We start from the raw sequence: 17,816 nt of genomic DNA, 5'->3' as shown, positions 1-17,816 counted from the left end.
ATGCAAAGTTGAAAGTAAGAGCACCTCGGGCACATGTCAACTATTGGGAAGATCACTTGTTTCATGGTCATCAAAGAAGCAAAATAGTGTTGCATTATCAACCGCCGAAGCCGAATACATATCCGCCGATAGTTGTTGTGCATAAATACTTTGGATGAAGGCCACTTTGAGTGACTTTGGAATCAAGTTCAAGAAAGTGCCATTGATCAAACCGAGTTAAATATCTTTGGTAAATGATCTAGATTGGACCAAATTTAGGAAAATGATCCTCACCCCATTGATTGACATTGATAATCTCTACCTATCTATACTTTAAACCTTTGTGGTCATTGATGACAAAGGGGGAGAAATAGTGCACAAAGATAGTGAAAGGGGAGAGAAATAAAGATACAAGTGATAGGGGGAGAACTTGACATAAGGGGAGAAATATGACAAAGGAAAGGGATCAATTAAAATTTTGAGCACACAAGTAGGGGGAGCAAGCTCATGAACTTGTATGGTGCATTTGAATGTGCATTTCATATGTTTGCTTGCATGGCATAAGTTCTAAATTTTAAAATATCCATGCTTGTGTGATGTATGCTAGTTGTAAGATTGAATGATGAAATGAAATCAATAGATAACTTTCATTTCCAAGTAAGCTTTTACAAGTGGTATCTTTTCAAAGTATGTTTCCAAGTGGTATAGAGCTAACCATGGTGCTAAGGATGGTATAATGGTGCACTCCGATTGGTATCACGCTTCAAAGGTCCATCTTTTATACCTTAGTATCATTTGGTAGACATTGTCTCCTATATTTCCTATCTAAGCATATGTGCAAGCTACAATCCAAACTCTTAGCACATATGTAGGGGGAGCAATTGCTACCATATGGAGTTCATGAAACTTGTCCATATCTTTTTACACACGGTAAATATGATTGGGCAAGCAACATGGATTCAATTGAATTTCAATTCGTATCTTTATGAAAGGGTTGTCATCAATTACCAAAAAGTGGGAGATTGAAAGCTCTAGTGTGGTTTTAGTGAATTGATGAAACCCCAAGTGCTAACCTAGTTTATCAAGTGATCATGAGATAGGTAGCACACTCCAAGTGGTGAAGCGAATAAAAATCATAGCATGATGATGATCAAGTGCTTGGACTTGGAAAGAAGAAAGAGGAAAACAAAAAACTCAAGGCAAAGGTATAAACCATAGGATCTATTTTGTTTTGGTGATCAAGACACTTAGAGAGTGTGATCACATTTAGGATTGATAGCCGTACTATTAAGAGGGGTGAAACTCGTATCAAAATGCGGTTGTCAAAGTGCCACTAGATGCTCTAACTCATTGCATATGCATTTAGGATCTAGTGGAATGCTAAACACCCTTGAAAATGTTTTGTGAAAATATGCTAACACATGTGCACAAAGTGATATACTTGGTGGTTGACACATTTGAGCAAGGGTGAAGAAGTTAGAGGTGAAAAGGAGTTAGTCTTGCTTGGTCACAAGGTGATCGAATGCTGCCCAGAGGAACCGGCGTGTCCGGTCAGGTTGTAAATAGCTGAGACACTGGCGTCGGTCAAACGACTGGACCGCTGGGCAGGGTGTGTCCGGTCCTGTTGTCGGGGCAAGCCGCGAAGAAAAAGTCACAGTTGTGACCGGACACTGGCAAGGTTCCGGTCAAGCATGACCGGACGACGTCCGGTCAAGAGAAAATCGTTTCTTGAACCTTACTGGAAATGACCAAACGCTGAGGCTGAGGTGTCCGGTCAGTTTGTGCGCTGTGTCCCGGTCAAGTGATGACCGTGAAATTTGACGAACAGTATTTGAAAGTAGGGGAACACGTGGCGTGAAAGCACGTGACCGGACCGCTAAGGTTCGCAGTGTCTGGTCGAATCGGACCGGAGCCGTCCGAATCACCCCGTCGTTGTGCCCAAGTGAAAGGGGTACAACAGCTGCTATTTCATGGGAGCTTCTATTTAAGCCCCATGGCCGATGGAAGCTCACACCTTTTGGCCATTTTCAGTGACATAGCAAACCCTTGTGAGCTTAGCCAAAGCCCTCCCACTCATCTCTATCATTGATTCATCATCTTTGTGAGATTGGGGAGAGAATCCAAGTGCAATTGCTTTGAGTGATTGCATCTAGAGGCACTTGGTGTTCGTGTTTCGCTGCAGGATTTTGCTTGTTACTCTTGGTGGTTGCCGCCACCTAGATGGCTTGGAGCAGCGAGGATCGTCGAGTGGAGGGTGGTGATTATCTCCATCTCCGATCGTGGTGATTGTGAGGGGTTCTTGACCTTTCCTCGGCGGAGAGTCAAAAGGTACTCTAGTGGATTGCTCGTTGGCTTGTGTGATCCTCATCTTGTGTTGGTTTGCAGCACCCTATTGAGGGTTTGGGCGCGTGAAGCCAATTAGCGCGTGAACCTCTAAGTGAGTGAATCGCCACAACGAGGACTAGCTTGCCTGCAAGCAAGTGAACCTCGGTAAAAAATCATTGTGTTCATCATTGATTCCGAGGTGATTGGTCTCATTGTTATTCATCATTGTGATTGATTGGGTCATTCATCTACTTGGTGTATAACCTTCTTGATCACTCTCTCTATTTACCGCAAACTAGTTGTCAACTCTTTAGTGTAGCTAGTTGTGAGAGCTTGCTTGCTTGGTTGGTGTGGCTCTTTAGTTAGCCTTTGAGAGCCACACTAACTTGGGTAGTGTCATAGCTATTGTGTGGAATAGATACTATCTAAACTAGAATTTTGGTAGGTGGCTTATTTGAGATGTATAGCGCGTAACACTTGCTTCACCTCATAATTGTCTAATCATTTCGTTAAGTGTTGTTGTAGAATTTTTTATTAGGCTATTGGTATTTAATTGCCAGCTTGAATAATTATGTTGTCAATCTATGTAGTAGTTACGATCTTGAATTACTTTTCTGATGTAATTAGTCCTGCATGCAGTAGAACCAGGACATGCCACGTGATCAAATAAAAATACGACACGTGGACCAACTAGTGCATGTCACATGAATTGGCCAGGGCATGACACGTGTGCTATTAAAAATCCAACACGTGGAAGAAAATAGTCAAGCCATGTGGACGTGTAAAAATATGACATGTGGACAGACAGCATCATGACGCGTGGTCAAATAAGAAACAGACACGTGGACCAATAATAATATGACACGTGGTCCAATGAAGAAGTGACACGTGATCCAACTGGCAACACGACACGTGTGCTAGTAGAAAACTGACTTGTGGAACAACAGGGAACCGACACGTGGTCTAGTCAGAACCTGAAACGTGCAAGAACCAGAGATGGCCACGTTGTACAATAAGAATGTGACACGTACCCAAACCATCTCCAATGCAACCGGCTATAGCCTGTACACGTGGAAAGCATCTCCAATAGAAGCACCCACCAGCGTCGCAACCCCCTGCCACACATGCCAAAACAGTTCTATGACGTTTTGTTTTTCGTCACAGATCAAGCCATCACAAATCGTCATAGAAGTTCAAGTATGACACGACTTCTATGATGGACCGTTTTTCGTCATAAATTCATCATAGAACTGAAATTATGACGAATTTGGCTCCTTCAGTGATGAAAGTCATTCGTCATAGAAGTGGATATTTCTAGTAGTGGAGGAAGAAGGCATGTCATCCACTAGATTAAAATCCCGTGAATGCCGCCTGAATTTTTGTGAGACAACAGGTGACCGTTTATTAGCAACTCCCTTTTTGAAACCCTACAATCAAATTGATTTCCAAATATTGTTAAGGAAAGATATCACAATGCAAATTAGGTACAATGTCAAGAATGGAATAATTTTGCACAAGACGACCTTGTAAAAAGTGGCATCTCAAAGTTAAATGATCAAAATGGAAATATGAAAGATTGTCATGAGTATAGGCTTCTATATATAGTATTTGTACATATGTTTCTTTGTAATTGTGGTGAGGCCATTAGGTAAAACTAACATAAACCTTGATTACCCTAGACTAAAGGATATCAATAAATACATTATTTAATTGGTACAATGAACTATCCGTAAGCATCTACACCCTATTCGAGAAGGGATTTTAAGAGACACCCTCTTGATTAATAGAGACGGGCACATGTAAGAATCGCCTCTATAAACGGTTAGGTGGGCTCTAGACGAACACTCGCATCTGTTAATCATTTACAAAGACAAACATCATAAGACTGACCGTCTTTGCTGCTCACCAATTTACAAAGGCAGTCTCTCTTAGGACCCTCGGCTCTGTAAATTGATTAATAGATGTGGGTATCTTAAGATGTCTGTCTTTGAAAATTACTATTAACTGAGGCAGACGTCCTAAGGTTCGTCTTTAGAAATCGATTAATAGTCGTGGCATCTTAAGAGCTTCGTCTCAAGATAGTCGCATAAAAAAAATATTTTATAAGTTTTTCATATCAAGTCGGATGAGAGGAATTTTATATCAAAATGGTATCTCTATACCTACAACTTTGTAGTTGAGAAGTTTTTTTATTTTAAAACTGTTTAGAGTCCCAAAATATTGTTTTAAGTTCATGGATTTTAAAATTTAAAATTTTCAAACAACTTCGAATGTTGATATGGTCTATACAAAAGTAGTAGTTATCAATAAATCTATAACTTTTGATTTTTTTTTATTTAAAGTGATTTAGAGTCCCAAATAAGTGTTTTTACTTTCTTAGATTTTGAAATTCAAAAATTAGAATTTCCAAATGAACTTCAATGTCACATGATTAATACCCAAGTTGCAGTGGCTGACCTGATCACATGTTTGTTGTTGGTAACTTTTTTATTTGAAATTATAGTCGTAAATATTTATTATTAAATTTGCATATTTTGATATTTAAAATTTTTGAATTTTTTAAACAAACTCAGATGAAAACACGCCCTGTCCTATACCATAGTCGGCGCGAAAGGTGATCGTTTTCAAACAATCCCCTTAGAAATGGGACGATGGTACACCAATCCCCTTTCCCTCTTGCACGACAGTTATTTTCTCGGGTTAGGGACTGCCGCCACGCTGATGAGCTGCCGGTCAGAGCAGTCCCAACCTAAAACTACATGTAGTTTCTGTCAGGCCCGGGGCGACGGTGGACGACGCCGGCGAGCTCACGCACACAAGCAAGAAGATGATCAGTACACACACGAACTCAAAGAATGCAGTGAATACACAGAGTTTGGTGCTGCCCAAAAGAACCGCAGCGTTTTCTGATCTCTATTTCTCCTTTTATTGTGGATTACAAAGAGCAAAGCTCTCGGTGGTTGGCCGCACACCGCGTGCACGATGCAGTCCATCCCCACGTCTGCAACATGCATTCATCACCGATCGCCCAGGTGTGTGCAGGAGCTATTCTCACAGCCACTACCTCCTACGTGCACGGCGACCACAGCTCAGTGCTCGTGCACATGCAAATAGAAACAGAAACATGCAGTGCCTATCTATTTACAGCTAAAGCGCATGGCTTAACTAACAAATCTCCTCCTAAGCCATGTGCTTCTGCTTGAGCTTGACAAGGCCGAGCTTGGCGCAAAGTTCACATAAGTGTTCCCGTGCCAGTGCCTTCGTCAAGATGTCCGCCAGCTGCTCAGTGGTGCCAATGGAGGCTAGATACACCCTGCCTTCCTCGATACACTCACGAATGTAGTGGTATCTTGTATCTATATGCTTGCTGCGATCGTGAAAGATAGGGTTTTTACTTAGCTGGATGGCAAACTCACTGTCGATGTAGATCTTCACAGCACCTTCCCTCTTGCCCTTCAGCTCAGACAGGAGGCGCGTCAGCCACACACCCTGACAGGCAGCAGTAGTCCCTGCGATGTACTCAGCCTTGCATGAGTACAGGGCCACGACCTTCGACTTTTGGCTCTGCCAGGTGATGACATTGTTGCCGAGGAAGTAGAGGACGCCAGAAGTGCTCCTGCGGGTGTCGATGTCCCCGGCATGATCACTGTCGCTGAAGCCCACAAGATGCGTGTCCTTCTCCTTCCTTGTGTAGTAGCAGTCGTAGTCCAGAGTGCCGAAGATGTATCTCAGCACCCTTTTCACAGCTACCAGGTGCTCAGTGGTCGGTTTCTCCATAAATCGGCTCACATAGCCCACCGAGAAGGCCAAGTCTGGCCTTGTGTTCACCAAGTACCGCAGCGAACCGACGATGCTCCTGTACGCTATGGCGTCGACGATGGGCGTTGTGCTTGCCTTGCTCAGCTTGAGGCGTGGCTCCATGGGAATGTGACTGGGGTTGCACCCAGCCAGCCCGGCGTTCTGGCGAATCTTCGCTGCGTACGCGCTCTGGCCCAAGGTGATGCCATCGGCCGACTAAGTCACCTCTAGGCCGAGGTAGTAGTGCAGTAGCCCCAGATCACTCATATGGAACGTGCCCTTCATCTGCGACTTGAACTCGTCGATGTCGCCCGCGCTGTCGCCGGTGATCACAAGGTCATCGACGTACACACCCATGATCGACGAGGCGGCGTGCGCCCTCGCCGCGCAGGTACACAGCATGCTCGGAGTCGCTACACCGGAAGCCAAGCCCGAGCAGCGAGCTATCCAGCTTCGCATACCAGGCGCGGGGAGCTTGACGAAGCCCGTACAGCGCTTTGACAAGATGCAGCACCTTGCCTTCTTGCCCTTTGAGGACGAAGCCCGGCGGTTGCTCGACGTAGACCTCCTCCTACAGCTCGCCATTGAGGAAGGCTGATTTTACATCCATGTGGTGGACAGCCCAGCCCTCATTCGTGGCGTGCGCAAGGAGAAGCCGCACGGACTCCAGACGTGCCACAGGTGCGAACACCTTGTCGAAGTCGACGCCTTGCCGCTGCACGTAGCCTTTCGCAACCAGCCGGGCTTTGTACTTGGAGATGATCCTGGCTGCGTCTTTCTTCGCCTTGTAGACCCATTTGAGCCCAATGGGTCGGGAACGTGGCTGAGGGTCGATGAGCTCCCATGTACCGTTCGCCTCGATCGCCGTCATCTCATCGAGCATGGCATGGCGCCAGCACTCATGCTCCTACGCCTTAGCAAAGCTGGACGGCTCGATGTCGCTGGCCAGGAGCAGGTGCTCCTCTAGCTGCCGATGTGCTAGGCCAGGAGCTGATGAAGAGCCCAGCACGTTGTCCAGCCGATGGAACCGGAGCGGTGCATCATCATCATGGTCAGCATCCAGGTCCGCCTCGCCCTCTGGTGGTGACGCAAATTCCACCGCTCCTCCTGCAGCATGTGCTGGAGTGGTGGGTGACATCAGCCTGACGCCGTGCGCTGCTGGGGAAGTCATCGACGCAGGTGACGTCGAGGTGGAGCCTAGGGAGGACATCATCATGGAGGTGGTGGAGATGACAGTGCTTGCTGGTGCCTGCTCACCAGACTCTAGCTCAATCGTGAAGCCCAGCTCGGCACCGTCTAGCTCCCTATTCTAGTTCCAGCTGTCCGCTTCGTCGAACACGATGTTGCGGCTGATGTGCACACACCGCGTCCTTGGATCAAAGACGCGGTATGCCTTGGAAGCTGCCTCGTACCCGACGAAGATGGTGCGCCGGCTATGGTTGTCGAGTTTCTTCTGGTTCAGTGCCGTGATCTTCATGTGGGCGATGCAGCCGAAGGTGCGCAGATGCTGGACGCCAGGGGTGCTGCCAGTCCAGAGCTGGTACGGGGTCTTGCCGCCGATGCTCTTGGACGATGCACGGTTGAGCAGGTAGACAGCTGTGGTGACTGCCTCTCCCCAGAACACGCCAGGGAGGTCTTTTGCCTTTAGCATACTCTGAGCAGTGCTCACCACGGACTGATTGCGCCGCTCGACGACGCCATTTTGCTAAGAGGAATACGACGCCATGAGCTCACGACGTAGACCCAGCTCGGCGTAGTAGTCCTCGAAGTCCCGTGCCAGGAACTCTCCTCCTCGGTCCGTGCGGAGTGCACGAACCAGCTTCCCGGTCTTGCGCTCCGCCGCTGCTTGGATGCGCTTGATGGCCGTAGCCGCGGCGTCCTTTGAAGGCAGCAGTGCGATCCACATGTACCGTGAGTAGTCGTCAACGAGGAGAAGGAAGTAGCGGTTGCCGCTGGGCGTTGGTGGCGTGATGGGACCACACAAGTCCCTGTGCAGCAGCTGCAGCACCTCAGTTGACCGCGAGAGCGCACGCTGCGGGAACGGCGTCCGCCGGTGCTTGCCGGCGAGGCACGCGTCACAGACTTGGTCGATGTGGTCTAGCAGGGGCATCCCGTGGACGAGCTCCGCGCGCCCCATCTTCCTCAGCGCGCCGAAGTTGACATGCCCAAATCGGGCGTGCCACAGCCATGCGTCCTCCGTGGCATGCGCAGCCAAGCACACCGGCCGTGCAATGTTGACGTCGAGCACATAGAGCCGGCTTGGGCTCCGTTATACCTTAGCGAGCAGGCGACGTTCCTCGTCGCGGATAATTATCACTCCTCCCTCCACGAGCACCTGGAACCCCACCTCGTTGAGCTGGCCGACGCTGATGACGTTTGTGGTCAGGCGAGGAATGAAGTACGTGTTGGCGAGGGTGTGGTGCTCCTCGTTCTTGCAGGCGAAGAGGATGGTGTCGCGGCCCTCGATCTTGACGACGGAGCCGTTGCCGAAGCGGACCGTGCCAACGATGCCGGTGTCGAGCTCGGAGAAGGCGCCACGGGAGCTGGTCATGTGATTCATGGCCCCCGTGTCCAGGACCCAGCGCTTCGGGTCCCGATCATCTGCAGCGTCGAAGGTGGCAAACACCTTGGCCTCCAGGAGCTCGAGCTGGCACGGCGTTGGGGCGGCATCCGCGGCGTCGGCGGTGTTGAGGAGCGACGGCAGCGTCCGGTTCGCCTCTAGGAGCTCGCGCTGATGCGGGGAGGCAGCATCTCCACCGGCCGTCTGCATGGGATGCGGCGGCGGCGCCTCCTTGGGGTGTGGCAGCGGCGCTTGTGGAAGAAGGGGCGAGGTGGACAGCGCATACTCCTCCTCGGCCCCGTATGCAAACATCAGCGTGTGCTCCTCGTCTTGGGCCACATGGGCCTGTTCCTCCACCTTTAATTTACCACGGCAGTTCTTGGCCCAATGGCCTTCTTTGCCACAGCGCTTACACATGTCGTCCAGGCCAGCGGCGTGACCCGAACCAGCACTGCTGCGTGCGTCGCTGCTATTGCTACCGCCACAACCGCGCGGCTTGCCGTGGCGCTTGCCCCAGCCACCGATGCTCGAGCCTCCACGGACGGAGTCCTGCTTCTTGTACTTCTCCAGCCACTGCTCCTCCGTGAGCAGCAGCTTGCCACCGGCAGCTTGGGGCGGCGTGGGCTCGACGTCGTCCGCCGCCTTCAGCCTGCCGGTGACCTCCTCGATCGAGAGTTGGGAAATGTCAAGAAGGGTTTTGATGGAGATGACGAGCTGCTTGTACCTCGGGCGGACGACGCGCAGGGATTTCGCCATGACCTTCTCGTCCGGCTCGGGATCGCCGAGGGTTGCCAGCCGCTGGACGATGCCGGTCAGTCGGAGCGCGAAGTCTTCGATCGCCTCGTACTCAGCGTGGAGGTTCTACGCCATCGCCTTTTGCACGCGGTCGTCGCCGATGCGAAGTGTCTTGATGGCCTCCCAGGCGTCCTTGGTGGTTGCCTTGGTCGCGGGCGCCGGCACCATCTCCGCCGGGACGGCGCTGCAGATCGCGTCGAGCACGCTGCAGTCATCGTCGTCGTACTCGATGGCGTCCCACAGGTGGCGTGCCTGCATCTTAAGTTGATGCGTAGTGACCACTCATGGTAGTTGGTCCTTCTGAGCTGCGGCCAGTTGCCGGAGCTGCTGCCCTCCCGGATGATGCACTCGACGACGACTTCCCGCGGACGGTGTGCATCCCAGGTGCGCGATCGATGTGCGTCGTGCGTGCGTGATCGGCGCGGTGGAGAACGGCTCGGCGTAGGCGTGCGCGGCGGCGTCTTGACGCCGGAGCCGCTGCCCTTCTCCTTCTTGGTGCCTGGCGGTGTACGCCCTCGGGGTCGCTGTGGTGAAGCCATGGCGACAGGGAGGTCCCTCGAACCTCGGCTCTGATGCCAAATGTCAGGCCTGGGGCGACGGTGGACGACGCCGGCGAGCTCACGCTCACAAGCAAGAAGATGATCAGTACACACACGAATTCAAAGAATGCAGTGAACACACAGAGTATGGGGCTGCCCAAAAGAACCACAGCGTTTTCTGATCTCTATTTCTCCTTTTATTGTGGATTACAAAGAGCAAAGCTCTCGGTGGTTGGCCGCACACCGCGTGCACGACGCGTCCATCCCCACGTCTGCAGCATGCATTCATCACCGATCGCCTAGGTGTGTGCAGGAGCTATTATCACGGCCACTACCTCCTACGTGCACGGCGACCACAGCTCAGTGCTCGTGCACATGCAAACAGAAACAGAAACATGCAGTGCCTATCTATTTACAGCTAAAGCGCATGCGCATGGCCTAACTAACAGTTTCCATATAATTAAATACCCTGCTAACTAAGCAAAAACGCTGACGTAGCACCTGAGTTAAAAGAAGAGAGAGAGGACAAATAATAGAAATCGTATCTCATATCAGAAACGAAGTCCTCTCGTCGTCCAGACAGATGGAAACGATCGTTTTCGCGTTGGACCCTTCCCATCGTTTCCTCGCTTCCCCCATCCGGATCCTGTGCGCAGCGACGCCGCCGTCTGCTCCCCTCCTCCCCCGCGCGCAACTTGCTCGGCGCGATTCCTTCCGCGCGCGTGAATCCCTCCCGCGCGCGAAGCCTCCCTCCTCCGCGCGCACGCAGCTCCCTGCAGCGCCTATGATTTCCCGCGCCCGCCGCTCAAGCAGCTCCACAAAACCTACTGCACCGGGACCGGCGCCCGCTCCTCTTGCTGCTGGCGATTCTCCTGCTCGTGGACGAGTGGCTTCAATCCTCTTCCTCATCGAGACCACAGATCGGATCAGGTTTGCCCCCAATCTGGTTCTTTCCCCATTTGACACCCCCCACGAATTTGATCCTAACCCCAATCTGTCACAGTATGAATGGTTTGCGAAGACCAAAGGCAAGTCGAGGATCTGGTGGTCAAGCCGCAGGTGCTTATGACCCTGCTCGTCAAGCTCGTCTTGCTACCGGTGCTCCTCAATATGTTGCTGCAGCTGTCAATGGTTCATCCATATTCATGCATGGTGTGTCCCATGGCACCACGGATAGGTATGCCCCTTCTTTGCAATCCACGGTATATTTTTTTTAGAAAAAGCAATAATCAGTACATATGGTAGATGTGGTACAGCAATAGTCAGTAGATGTGGTATTCACTTAAATTATCTTTTGCCTTCACCAGCTTGTATCCTCCTGGTGGGTTCACGAACTTTCTGCAGCACAATTCATTTTTGAACAATCCATGTTTTAGTCAAGTGCAAGAAAACTCCCATTTTGTTGGTGCTACAAATAGTCAACATGCAGTGTCACCAACTGTAAATGCTTCAATGCATACTAGTGTTGTTGGTTCAGCGGATAAAGAACCAATTGACATCGATGGCGATGAGAGTCCCCAACCTAATAGATCTGAAGTTCGATTGAATTGGACACGTAAAGAAGATGAAAGATTGGTAAGATAGCTACATTTTATTTTCATAACACTTACATCTGCGATTGATTATTTTGTTTGTTCATATGCTTGTTGTAGGCCAGTGCCTGGCTGCTTTGTTCTAAGGGTAATTAATTGCACTCTCTTTTTCTTGGAAACTGTCCATGGAAACCATGGGTTGGCACTGCCCTCAGGCGAACACGAAGGCTGGCCGCATTATTGTGCCGGTCGCCGCAAGCGCACCAGTCAGACACCGCCGTGCCGTGTGGGCAAGCACGCGGCTCAGCCGCGCCATCGCCCCAGGCGAGCGAGCGTACGTGTGGGACTGCCGCACCGCCAAGCCACCGGGCGAGCGTGCATACCGCTTCACACGCGCGCCAAGATGTAGAGAATTGAGAAGAGAGGGCGAGTGTGTCTGCCGCACCGTGGGCTGAGAGGAGATGGAGATCGGAACTGCTGGCGCGCCCACGCCCGTGCGATTCATTTCACGAGCGTCTGCACTCCATGCCCGTGCCAGTACGTCTCCGCTTGCACCTGCGTTTCACGCGCCCACGTGGTACCTGCGCCGCTCAGAAGTCGGCTGAGCCGCGCACTCGTGTGGGGACCGCTCGTCTCTCCTCCCGCTTTCCACGTACACTCCATGTGCAACACCCTGATATATATTTTGAAATATTTATGCAACCTGTACATACGCTAAATTGAACACTTGAAAAACACCTAAAAACACTTAAAAACCATTACAAATATATGCAACATTCAGATATATACTTGCAACTATGTGTGAAAACATATAAAACATCCAGATAAACCCTCTTGCAACATACATCTAAAAAATAGATGAAACATTAGGGATAGATGTTTGCAACATACGTGTACAACCACTCAAACATATGCAACATCCTGATCTACTTTTGCAACATCCGTATGAAACACTTACAACATACCTCTAAAACATCACAAACATTTAAAATGCATGCTTGCAACATGCAACGTATCCCGGTGCGGCCTCCTCCGCCATCTGCATCGGGGTGCCACAGCCGTAGCACGAGGCGAAGTCAGAGGGCTTTCGTGCCAAGGCTCGGCGCTTCTCCTTGTGCCGGCGACACCTGTCAGCGTCATAAGGTGCGAGCACGCGCGTGGCAGCCTCGGGTGGCTAGCTTGCGACCAACGAAGCAGTCCCCACGTGTGGGCGTGGCGGTGCCCGCACCGTCAGGCGGGGCGGGCGGCGGAGCAGGAGCAACGGCGAAGGGAGGTCTGGTGGAGAGGAAGGAGGTGGCTGGGCGTGCCGTAGCGGTCGCCGTGGACCACGTCGAAATCTGCGGTGGCGCGGGCAAGTGGAGGTCACGTCTCTGGAGTGGAGGTCGCGTCTGGACGAGCGGATTTTTTTTATAAAATTGTGGAGTGGATTGTTGAGGGCAAGACGCGGTGGGCCATTCGATCCGTCGCGGCCCATGACAATGGGAGTGTTTATACGCCCGGACGCCCTAAGTAGAGCATTTCCCGATAGAGATATGAGCAGAGAGGAGAAATGAGATTTTCTTATTCATTCACATATAGGTGCCATATATATAAAGGGGATATGCTTTTGTCAATCTGTTTTGCAGTCTGCAATTCCATTTTCTCACTTTTAAGGGGGTTGGGTCCTCGGGCTGAAGGGCAAGGAGCCAACCGGTCCAGTACCTCACCGCGTTTCTCCTAGGGCGACCCCTTTGTGTTCCTCGACGGGAGGTGTTCCCGCCGTCGCTAACCAGAGGCCCCGTCGTGCTCTACTCCGTCCGCTGTCAACGTCCGACGTGCGGTAGCCCACAGCAGCGCTCAAAAAGGTGGCTGCTCGCACATCCCCACCGCTCATCTTCTCTTCCTTTCCCGTCTCTTTCTCCTCTCTTTGTTGTTCATGGATCCATGGCCGGCGGCAAAATAGGGGTGGCAGCACGACGGGTTCGCTTGTGGGGGGCACAGATCTACGCTCCGCACGCCTAGATCTATGCCCCTCTGTGCTCAGGCCGGCGCAGCATGGTGGCTGTCGGCCAGCGTCCCCATCATCCTCCCAGGACGCTTCCAACGAGGGCCCGTCGTCGGTGAAAGGTCCTAAATGGCTAGAGGGGGGGTGAATAGCCTATAAAAATTTTCTACAAATACACTAGAGCAAGAGGTTAGAACACTAAATGGCGAAATACAATTTTGCTCTAGCTCTACAAGGGTTGCAAGCCACCTATCAATAATTCTAGTTGCTATGATCACTAGGCACAAACAATGGCTATGTCACTACTCACTAAGAGCTCTCAACAAGTCTACACTAAAGAGCTCTACTAGATGATACTAAACTAGCAAGCAAACAAGCTCTCAAAACTAGGTACACTAAAGAGCTTGTTGCAACTACTTTGCAAGTAAGTAAAGGAGTGAGAGGGGCGTTTATATCGCCGTGTAGAGGGATGAACCAATCACAATATGATCACCAATACAATCACCTGGAGAATGCCAATGGCAAGAGACACAAGACTTTTCTCCCGAGGTTCACGTGCTTGCCGGCACGCTAGTCCCCGTTGTGTCGACCAACACTTGGTGGTTCGGCGGCTAAGAGGTGTTGCACGAACCTCGTCCATATAATTGAACACCGCAAGAACCTACCCACAAGTGAGGTAACTCAATGACACGAGCAATCCACTAGAGTTAACTTTCGGCTCTCCGTCGGGAAAGACACAAGACCCCTCACAATCACCGGAGCCGACATGAACAATCACCAACTTGTGTCGAAGCTCCTCCACTGCTCCAAGCCATCTAGGTGGCGGTAACCACCAAGAAAAACAAGAAATCCACAGCTACAACGATCCTCAAATGCCACTAGATGCAATCACTCAAGCAAATGCACTTGGAATCACTCACAATCTCACTATGATGATAAATCAATGATGGAGATGGGTGGGAGGTGTTTGCTTAGGCTCACAAGGATGTCAAGCATGTCAAAGTGCCAAAAGAGTGAGCCCCAAACCGATCACCACCTATTTATAAAGTCCTAAGGCTCAAAGAGTCGTTGGGCTGTCGAAGGGCACCGGACGCATCGACCGGACGCAGCACCAGCGTCCGGTCGCTTCCGCAAGCCACTCAGCGCTCGCCACGTCACGCGTTTCAAATCCGACCGTCAGGAGCCAAACCGCGCGCGTGTTCGCCGCTGACCGAACGTGCCTCTATGTCTGACCAGACTCTGAGCTAGCCAGAGTCAGGTCAACAATAGAGAGCTCCTAGAGCACAAAAATGACGACCGGACGCGTCAGGTCAAGGGTGACCGAACGCGCCGGTGCGTCTGATCCTCACGGCGCTCTTCCACGTGCTGGTGTCAGCGAACAGTCAGGACCGACCTAACGCAACCCCTGCAGTGTCCGGTCGCGCGCGTCGTGCCACTATAGTAAAAGGTGACCAGACGCGCGGATCACAGCCGAGCCAGCATTCAGTACCAAACCTTCGCTTCGCACCACCGACTAGAACTGAACTGGACGCGCCGAGGTGAGTCCGGTCAACCTATGGCTAGCGTCCGGTCGAGAACAGTCATCTCTTTTTCTTTTTCTAACTCCTCAACCGCTTCACCCTTGCTTCCAAGTTGCTAACCACAAAGTGTAGAACTTGTGTGCACGTGTGTTAGCATTTTTCAAAATATTTTACAAGGGTCAAAGTTAGCACACTAGGTTCCTAAATTCATATGCAAGTGTCATGTAACCTAATGGCACTCGAATAAACCTGTTTAGCCAAAAATCTCCCTCTTTATAGTACGGCTATCAATCCTAAGTCACTCACACCCTCTATGGTGTCTTAAGTGCAAAATAAAAACCTATCATATACCTTTATCTTGATCTTCTCGGTTTTTGTTTTCCTCTTTCTTCTTTTCCAAGTTGAGCATGATCATCTTCATTTCATGTCCACCTCCATCACCATGGACCTCATCTTGCTCAATCACTTGGATTGGACCATCTTTTCTAATTTACACACTTAGATCAAAGGTTAGTCCTAGGTTTCATTAATTATCCAAAACCAAACTAGGGCTTTCAGTGGGGTGGCGTTTTCATTCTCGTCGTCGGTATGGGGCCCATCGGTCTCGCTGCCAAGCGTCAGCCCCTCCGCTTCAGCCTCCGAGCGCTCGTCCACGTGGGCGCGCATGACCCGACGACCACGTCTACTCGGACCAGCTTGGCAGGGACAAGACCACCATCAAGGTCAGCGGCAGCATCACCATCGGCTTCCCAGGCACTAGACCTCGGGTGGCAATGGTGGTGGCATGCCGTCGGGGGCTCGGAGGCCCCCCCCCCTTTGCTGCTCGGCTGGCCGATGCACGTGGACGTGGGCGCCCCTTGGCATACGTCCTCGTCTGGCTCGGCGAGCCTCAATTCGATGCCCCCTTCGCCTGATATGGTGAAGATGCTCTATGGTGCGGTGTTCCTTCTACTTGTGCGTGTGCAGGAGCTTTGGGCGCTGCAGTTTGGCTGCGGGCATGTTGGCGGAGGGGCTTCGTGCCCATGGGTGTTCTTCTACTCGTGCATGCGTGGCGCGCGTAGTTTGCCTGCAGGCATGTCGACTGTGGGGCTGCGTGCCCGTGAGCGCCCTGTCCCTATGCCGCTCTCTCTGGCCGTCTTTCGTCCGGTGAGGGCCTACTGTATCTCTTGACGAGGAAGGCAGATCGCTGTTTGGGTAGAGTGACGATGTCGACCATGCCTGTGTCCGCGGTGACGGTGACGGCGTGGTGGCAGCATCGAGGCGTCAGCTTTGGAGATAAGACGAGACGACTATGGCAATTGCTGTCCTCGTCTTGTTGGGAGCTCTTGCGAGGGTTCTGGGCGAAAGCTTTTCTCAGTCCTAGGCTGGGCCAGCGATGAGGAATCTCCTTGAAGGCGTCGTTGAAGAGCCTCTTGCTGCTTCTCTCCTTGGTCGGCCCGGTCATTGTAGTTCTCATCGGCACAAGACTCAGGCACTAACGATGATTACATTCTAGCATTATCCACTTCCTTGGAGGTATCGTCGATGTAGCTCCTATGCCATGGTATTGTAGTCTCTTTTAGACTGTCTTCAACATGAGACCCATTGCGGAATCCAAACCCAAAATGGGTCTCTAACACAATACATATAGCCTCCAACAGAGTATCTATATGGAAGACCCATTTTGGGTGCTAGGAAAAGCATAACCCAAATATGAGTATCCTCTCTCCTGGAGACCCATTTACAGAAAGGGTTGTCTTTTGGGTCTTGTTATCGGAGAAGACAAAAAATAGGTATTGAACCCTTTGCCTGTAGCGCTACCCAAAGGACGAATGGGTCTTGTATTTTGGGTCACGGTTGTTGGAGACAGTTTTATGTGGTTTTGTGGTTGTGCCACATTTCGCCCTTGTGCTAGAATGTGTTGTTATTTTTTTTCTTGCTCGTGGTTTTTTCTTACTCGTGGATATGCCACTTTCTCACGCTTTGTGACGAGGGTGCTGATCCTAGTTTAGCTAGGTAATGGTTTTAGTCCGGTTTTCCAAAACTAACCGGACGAAAGGATTTTGTTTTGTTTTCCCAACAAACAAGGTTGTTGATATGGTTATGCCATGGTATTCCAATACAATTCAGGTGGTGATCCTTTCCACAAGGTGACAGTTAAAAAAAACTTTTAAGTGAAAGGAAAATGAGAATGCGGTAGAATTGCTATTACATCCAATGTAGTCTTGGTTGTACACATTTTGCTGGATCGAAACATGAATGCATGGAATAAATCGTGCGTGAAACTAGGCTTGAATATCTAGTATAGTCGGCACAAAATGGTAATCCGTCTATATATACGTGGTGTATATGGACCTATTGCTTTGAACGTGTACGTATGTGCAGGCAACATCGATCCAGCTCACATCTCACCATGCATGTTGGACAGTACTGGCGGCTCTACTCAATAATACAGCCGTATGGTACTACCTAATAATACCAATAGAAAAGGTAGCACAACGTGTCATTCCCTGTTACGGCTCTCGGTAGCTGCTAAAGGTTTGAGTTTTTACTACAAACCAAGTCTTAAATCCATGTGAAAACAAAAATATTAAGTCTTAGAAAATTAAACAATATCACTGTCAGGTAGTAGAAAGGAAAATGTTTTTGTTACATGAATATATACACCACCATGAACTGCAATTCTTGTTTCTGTTTTTTTTTTCCTAAAAGAAAAAGAGAAACATTTTGTTTCTCTGCGTAGGGGCGTCGTGTATGGAACATCGATCCGAGCTTTTCTTGCAACCGAGATCGAGATCCCGGAAA

The 17,816-nt window shown here is 50.4% G+C and overlaps 3 protein-coding genes across 4 annotated transcripts; 1 reads left to right on the top strand and 2 right to left on the bottom strand.

The window, feature by feature from the left end:
• Positions 1-5,484: 5,484 nt before the first annotated feature.
• LOC136469779 (secreted RxLR effector protein 161-like) lies at positions 5,485-6,225 on the bottom strand. Its single transcript, XM_066467844.1, has one exon. It carries the CDS (start codon positions 6,223-6,225, stop codon positions 5,485-5,487), a length of 741 nt encoding a protein of 246 aa, XP_066323941.1.
• A 2,146-nt stretch (positions 6,226-8,371) lies between these two features.
• On the bottom strand, positions 8,372-9,418 carry LOC136469778 (uncharacterized). The gene has a single exon (XM_066467843.1). The coding sequence runs from the start codon at positions 9,416-9,418 to the stop codon at positions 8,372-8,374; it is 1,047 nt and encodes a 348-aa protein (XP_066323940.1).
• Positions 9,419-10,558: 1,140 nt separating this feature from the next.
• Positions 10,559-12,111, top strand: LOC136473362 (uncharacterized). 2 transcript variants are annotated; one of them, XM_066471013.1, is made up of 4 exons: positions 10,559-10,926; positions 11,000-11,173; positions 11,304-11,571; positions 11,649-12,111. In XM_066471013.1, exons 1-4 carry the CDS (start codon positions 10,580-10,582, stop codon positions 11,682-11,684), a joined length of 825 nt encoding a protein of 274 aa, XP_066327110.1. In that variant the 5' UTR covers positions 10,559-10,579; the 3' UTR covers positions 11,685-12,111. The 2 variants fall into 2 exon arrangements, with proteins under 2 accessions (XP_066327110.1, XP_066327109.1); XM_066471012.1 differs by having other exon boundaries at positions 11,744-12,109.
• The last annotated feature ends 5,705 nt before the right edge of the window (positions 12,112-17,816 follow it).

Source organism: Miscanthus floridulus, chromosome 8 (genome assembly GCF_019320115.1).
Source record: "Miscanthus floridulus cultivar M001 chromosome 8, ASM1932011v1, whole genome shotgun sequence".
NCBI classification, from domain to species: domain Eukaryota; kingdom Viridiplantae; phylum Streptophyta; class Magnoliopsida; order Poales; family Poaceae; genus Miscanthus; species Miscanthus floridulus.
Note: the sequence above shows the minus strand (reverse complement) of the source record. Positions and strands in the feature narration are given on the sequence as shown.